General features: G+C 47.9%; 1 protein-coding gene across 1 annotated transcript in view; it reads right to left on the reverse strand.

The window, feature by feature from the left end:
* The window catches only part of dna2 (DNA replication helicase/nuclease 2), a 29,975-nt gene extending 24,969 nt beyond the window's left edge, over positions 1 to 5,006 (reverse strand). The window contains exons 1-4 of the mRNA XM_033034379.1: positions 4,875 to 5,006; positions 3,065 to 4,344; positions 2,321 to 2,494; positions 818 to 1,001 (exon numbers count right to left, since the gene is read on the reverse strand). Coding sequence (XP_032890270.1) covers positions 818 to 1,001; positions 2,321 to 2,494; positions 3,065 to 4,344; positions 4,875 to 5,006 — 1,770 coding nt within the window. The remainder of the gene's footprint in view (positions 1 to 817; positions 1,002 to 2,320; positions 2,495 to 3,064; positions 4,345 to 4,874) is intronic.
* Positions 5,007 to 6,945: the final 1,939 nt, after the last annotated feature.

The raw sequence follows: 6,945 nt of genomic DNA on the forward strand, positions 1-6,945 counted from the left end.
TGTCAACAGTTACTTAAATTGAAGAGGATGCTGTAATATATAACTGCATTCAAATTAAACCAAAGTAATGGAATCCCCAATGAATTGTGTGTATGTCAGTGAAAATATTTCAACAAATCAGAGTAAGAACACACACAACCTGGATGAACAGCACCACATATTCCACTTGGGTGGCCCACAGACACCGCGTCTCTAAACTGAACTCAATTTCAGATTGCCTGGTGGATTTAAGTTTTCAGCTTGCACTATGTGTTGATTTTGATGCCTATGGTTAATGGAATATCAGAGCTCATTATTTAATGAAGATTTGTAATGTTCGAATTATATAGCACCACACATCTGGTGATATGGCCCCAGAAGTTTGGTCAGGTAAGGGCGGCACAGTGGTGCAGAGGTAGAGTTGCTGCCTTACAGCACCAGAGACCAGGTTGAATCCTGGCTACAGGTGCTGTCTGTACAGAGTTTGTACATTCTCTCACTGTGACCACGTGTGGGTTTTCTCCGGGTGCTCCGATTTCCTCCCACACTTCAAAGACGTACAGGTTGAGACATTAATTGGCTTTGATAAAAATTGTGAATTGTCCAGAGTGAGTGAGTGAGTGTGTGTGTGTGTGTGTGTGTGTGTGTGCGCGCGTGTGTGTGTGTGATAGTGTACGGGGATCGCTGGTCAGCACAGGCTTGGTGGGCCCAAGGGCCTGCTTCTCCACTCTAAACATGACATTGTTCGATATTTTAGGGGCAACTGAAATGTACATATTATATGAATGTTACATGAACTGGATATACACACTTTGTCAAGAGAAATTATAAATCTTACCTTAAATCTCTCATTCAGCACAGCCCTGCGCATGCACCGGATACTGTTTACAACACTAGTCCCAGAAATAAGACGGTCAGGGTTCACAATCAAGTACCCGGCGTCTCTTTTTATTATCCAGGTGTCCGAGTGTTTCTCCCCTTCAAGGTGAATCATATCCCCAGCTTTGACTTCAGTGGTGTCCCTGAAATGAAGAGTTTCTCAAAGGATGTGTACATTCATGTAGCAGACCCACTTATGTTATGTTATTCAATGGTCAACCAAAATGGCGTACATCTTACATCCGAACCAAAAATTGAAAATTTGAAAAACATTCAGAAACTCACACATATCCTTGAAGAAGGAATAGGAGCAAACTTACATCAATGCTTGAGAAACACCATGTTTTGTTTATCTTCGCAGATGCCGCCTGACTTGGGTGTTTCCAACTTTTGCTGTTGTGAGGCTATCTGATTCATGATTAGATTCACACCGCACAGAAACATCCCCTTCACCCCTCCATGTGTTTTTGCCACCTACACAAATTCAACTGTTCTTAGGACCATATCTTCTAGGCCTTCCTACTGTCTGAATACCTCTTACATGGAAGACTTGAATGACACACAGACTCATCCCAGGTTACGGGAGGGTTCTATTCCTGAGAATTGTTCATAACTCGAACAGTTCATGTGTACAGACCACACATATACAAGTCAGCAGTTCGTAGGTTACAGAGGACCCATGATGACTTTTGGGAAATAGCAACTTGCAAACTAAAATAATTTATCCAATTTTATGCTTCATCCATCAATTTAAGAGCACAATAACGTTTATTTTTCAATCCTACAGGTCTACAGAATTTTTAAAAAAAACAGCAAACATCAACGTTACAACCTGCCATGGGTTCACTGATCCAATTAATGACCCCTGGTCAGAACAATGGTGTCGCCAGAGGAGGTGTATGGGGCACATAGTAAGTGACATTTAAAACATGTTTCGACAGGTACATGGATAGGAAAGGTATAAAGGGATATGGGCCAAACATGGGCAGGTTGAACAAGCGTAGATGGGGCATCTTGGTCGGCGTGGGCAAGACAGGCCTGTTTCCGTGCTATACGGCGCTATGACAACCTGACATCCACTAAGAATTCCCATAAAAGCAAGTGAACACCACAAAGCAAATGGAGAGGAGCTATGCGTTTAAGACCTGATGTGGCAACAGTTTTGGCACTCTGAGGATAGACATAAAATGCTGGAGTAACTCAGCAGGACAGGCAGCATCTTTAGACAAATGCATCTCTGGAGAGAAGGAATGGGTGATGTTTCGGATCGAGACCCTTCTTCAGACCGAAAAAGGGTCTCGACCCAGAACACCACCCATTTCTTCTCTCCAGGGATGCTGTCTGTCCCGCTGAGTTACTCCAGCATGTTGTGTCTATCTTCTGTGTAAACCAGCATCTGTAGTTCCATCTTAGATACTGTTATTATGCAGGCCCAAGAGACTACAAATGTTGCAAGTCCTACCAGTCATCTTTCAGAATACACTGCTCCGTGAAACTGTTATTCGGACTGCCCGGCTGGCTCACTGCAATGATCAGATGTTTCTCCCGATCTCCACGCGAATTCAAGACATCATTCACCGTCACAACTTGGAACCGGCCCCTCCAGAAATTAACACCGTCATCTGAATACTTCTTGCTAATGGTGAGAAAAGAATGACAATGTTAACATTTTTAATCACACTGGTGAAAAATCTCATCAATTTGACACTACACTGGCAATCATTACAATGTGGCACCTAGGCCAGGTGAGGCGGCTGATCCCAACCTCATTAGGACTTCCATGGCCGATTGGCGGGTCGAATTTGCCTTCTGGAACTCCCATAGCCGACTTCTGAGGCCGAATTTCGCTCAGACCCAATTCCCCGTGGCCTCTGTTGGTCTGGCAAAACAGATAATCCAACAAGGCTCTGGAACCAAGATGCCAGAAAATCAGTGGTGGACCTGTACTGATATTCACAAATTCCCATATATAAATATTCCCCACTGGGCACGTATGTAGTAGGTTCATGTGTATTGGGTATCTATCTGATCCTATATTGGACAAGTGCTCCAATTAAACCAAGCACTTGGAACACAAAACAAATCCAACAAGAAGCATGCTGTCCTAATCTGTAAAAACAACAGTACAGTGCTCACAGGAATTATTCAATAAGAATGCACTTGAAATTAGACAAATAACATTGCAAGGGCAAAAATATATCTGTACCTCCAGCAGCTCATCTTCTCTGCTGCTCTGCTTGAACTCTGCAGGTGGTTGCTGTCCGCTGTTTCTCGTGTGCCATCCAACTTTGTTGTAACTTTTGTAAACTGGGTTTTGTTTGATGTATTGGAATGCAGTTTAGCCTGACAAGACTCCATCTCTAAAGGCGTCGTAGTCTTTCCATTGTCCCCTGTAATTTCAGCGAGTGCCTCTTCACAATCTTTACGCTCTGAACGGACGCAGTTAGGTATACTGCTCCCACTGCACTGTTCGCGCTCTTGTCCTGCAGGTATGTCAGGGGTTTTCGTGGGACCCCGCTGTGTGGGTGTTTGGAATGTATCTAGCCTAGCTTTGTGCACAGGCCCCGAGGACTGAATCCATCTCCGTTCACCATCCCTTTTACAGCAGTCACTGTATTCTGTTTCTGTTTTCTGAACGAGTGCAGAATCACAACTTTTCTTCTGTATATTTGTGTACTGTTTCCTATCTGCTCTCTGAAAGGGATTCCTTGAGGGAGTTGTGCATGCAGTCAACTGGTGGTTCCCCATCTCGTTCTTACTAACCATACATAGCTTGCCATCTTTATGTACTGTATCTGGGGAAGAGAACCCCTTCAAAACATTATCTCCCCACTGTCTTGTCCTCCTATTGTTTAATTGTCCATTCTCAGTTTTTCTGCATAGCGGAGACTCAGAAATGGTCTGGTTAATAGCCATTAGATACTCCTCTAGCAAACTATCAGAGGAACCCTCTGAATCTAATACTACGGAATTACCTGCCCCTTCGATTAGGGTTCTTTTCAATTTCTTTGACCTTGGTACCCCATCAGGACCATTAAGTCTTTTCCCATGCAGCTTAACAGGACACAATGTGTCACAATCCCTCAATGGATCTTGCATCTTTTTCCTATCAGTAGCACCATATCGTGGAAGGGGATTCACATTTTCAATATCTAAACGGCTCGAAAAAGGCCAAAGATCGGCCACCGCACTTTCCTTTGATTGTTTAAAACCAGTACGACGGATAGAAGAGATGAGACTATGCACTGATGTGTGTTTCACCATTTGTGTTTCAGGAATGGTAAAAATGTCTGCTTTATTTGCTGGACTTTCAGGGACAACTTCATCGACATCAGAAAAATTCAAAGAGCTCGATTCCACAAAACTGCCTTCATTATTTCTTTCCAATTGACTGATATTATCTGGGAATATCCTGATTCGTTTTGTTTCATCAATTTTACATCCAATAGCAATTTCATCAAAGCATTTCTTTTCCACCAGTGCAGACTGTACGAAGAAGGAAATTAAAAATTTGCAATGAAATGTCAGATAGGTTCACTGCTGCTGTAATCAGTAGAGAAATAGATACTTGGAGAGGGGGGGGGGGTTGGAGAGGGGGGGTGGAGGGAAAGGGGGGGGGTTGGAGAAGGGGGGGGTTGGAGAAGGGGGGGGGTTGGAGAAGGGGGGGGGTTGGAGAAGGGGGGGGTTGGAGAAGGGGGGGGTTGGAGAAGGGGGGGTTGGAGAAGGGGGGGGTTGGAGAAGGGGGGGTTGGAGAAGGGGGGGGGGTTGGAGAAGGGGGGGGTTGGAGAAGGGGGGGGTTGGAGAAGGGGGGGGGTTGGAGAAGGGGGGGGTGGAGAAGGGTGGGGTTGGAGAGGGGGGGCGGTTGAGGGGGAGTAAGAAGGGGGGGTAGGAGAGGGGTGGTTAGAGGGGGGGGTGGTTAGAGGGGGGGGGGGGGTTTAGAGAGGGGGGGGTGGTTAGAGGGGGGGGTTGGAGGTTGGCGAGGTGGGGGTTTGTGGCGGGAGGGGTCCGGTACTCACGGCCAAACATGACGGCTTGTTCTTCGTCGTCCTCCTCTTCATGGCGCCGAGTATCCGCGAGCTGCAGCTGTACGTTGATGCCCCCCCCCCGCCCGCGCTTATCAACGGCCGCGCGGACTCCGCCCACTGCATCATCCACCCCGCCCACCAAAGATACGAGAGGAGCTCTGCTCTACCATCTTTGCCGCCCACTGTCGCGCCGGCCCCGCCCATCCCGTGACGTCTGAAGCTCAGCCCGCCTCACACGTCCCGGCCCCGCCCATCCCGTGACGTCTGAAGCTCAGCCCGCCTCACACGTCCCGGCCCCGCCCATCCCGTGACGTCAATGTCCCAGCACCCCCCCCCCCCCCCGTGACGTCAGTGTACCTGCCCCGGCCTTCCCGTGACGTCAGTGAACTTGTCCCAGCCCCGGCCATCCCGTGGCGTCGGTGCCGCAGGCTTTCATCAGTCAGAGTATTGAGTATGTCTGAAGAAACACAGAAACATAGAAAATAGGTGCAGGAGTAGGCCATTCGAGCCAGCACCGCCATTCAATATGATCATGGCTGATCATCCAACTCAGTATCATGTACCTGCCTTCTCTCCATACCCCCTGATCCCTTTAGCCACAAGGGCCACATCTAATTCCCTCTTAAATATAGCCAATGAACTGGCCTCAACTACCTTCTGTGGCAGAGAATTCCACAGATTCACCACTCTCTGTGTGAAAAATGTTTTTCTCATCTCGGTCCTAAAAGATTTCCCCCTTATCCTTAAACTGACTCCTTGTTCTGGACTTCCCCAACATCGGGAACAACCTTCCTGCATCTAGCCTGTCCAACCCCTTAAGAATTTGTGTTTCTATAAGATCCCCCCCTCAATCTTCTAAATTCTAGCGAGTACAAGCCAAAGGGTACATGAGAAGGGCCTCGACCTGAAACGTCGCCCATTCCTTCTCACCAGAGATGCTGCCTGTCCCGCTGAGTTACTACAACTCTTTGTGTCAATATTGAGTATAGAAGTTGGGAGGTCATGTTGCAGTTGTTTTGGGAGGTTGCACGGCAGTCAAGGTCACGTCCCGTCGTGGGGGGAGGGGAGATGGTTGGGGGGGGGGGGGGGGGGGGTGGGCTGAGGGAGCAGACTGCTGCAGCTGTCGGGGATGTTGCCGGGTTTTCATCCCCGTGTGTCTGCTGCCCGGAGCCGCGGTCCAGCTCCACCCGGCCCCGTGTGTGGGCGCTGCCGACCTACAGCCCGTGATAATGCGGCAGCACAGGGGAAGGGAGGGCGGCCGTGGCCGGACAGCGCTGACCCCGGGGGGAGAGTGGGGGTTGTCCCGAGGGATGCGCTCCTTCAGCCGCTTACACCTTGGTGCTTAGGTTCAGAGTAAAGATAGTAGAGCATTTGGTTCAGAGTGCTCAGTCTCCCTCCACAATTATTTACAGCGCAAAAAATGACCATTTCGGCAGTTTTTAACAGGTAAGAAAGTACACGTTTAGTGTGTTAGCAGTGTATGCCAGAAGCTGTCCTCCGAAAGGATTGAGCTGCTCCGTGCGTCACGCCCTTTGACCCGATGACCTTGCGTGCAACCCCCCTATAAGACGTTGGTGAGACCACATTTATAGTATTGTGTAAGAAAAGGAACTGCAGATGTTGGTTTAAACCAAAGATAGACCCAAAAAGCTGGAGTTTAAACCAAAGATAGACACAAAAAGCTGGAGTAACTCAGCGGGACAGGCAGCAGTTCTGGACAGAAGGAAGTCGAGACCCTTCCTCAGACTGGTTAGGGATATGGGAAACAAGAGATATAGACAATGTGGATAAAGAACGATGAATTAAAGATATGTAAAAAAGTAACAATGATAAAGGAAACAGGCTGTTTGTGGGGGGAAAATGAGAAGCTAGTGCGACTTGGGTGGGGGAGGGATAGAGGGAGAAGGAATGCCAGGGCTACCTGAAGTGAGAGAAATTAATATTCATATCACTGGGCCAAGCGAAATATGAGATGCTGTTCCTCCAATTTGCATTTACCCTCACTCTGACAATGGAGGAGACCGAGGACAGAAAGGTCTGTATAGGAATGGGAAGGAGAATT

This window comes from Amblyraja radiata, chromosome 15, assembly GCF_010909765.2.
Source record: "Amblyraja radiata isolate CabotCenter1 chromosome 15, sAmbRad1.1.pri, whole genome shotgun sequence".
In the NCBI taxonomy this organism is placed as follows: Eukaryota; Metazoa; Chordata; class Chondrichthyes; order Rajiformes; family Rajidae; genus Amblyraja; species Amblyraja radiata.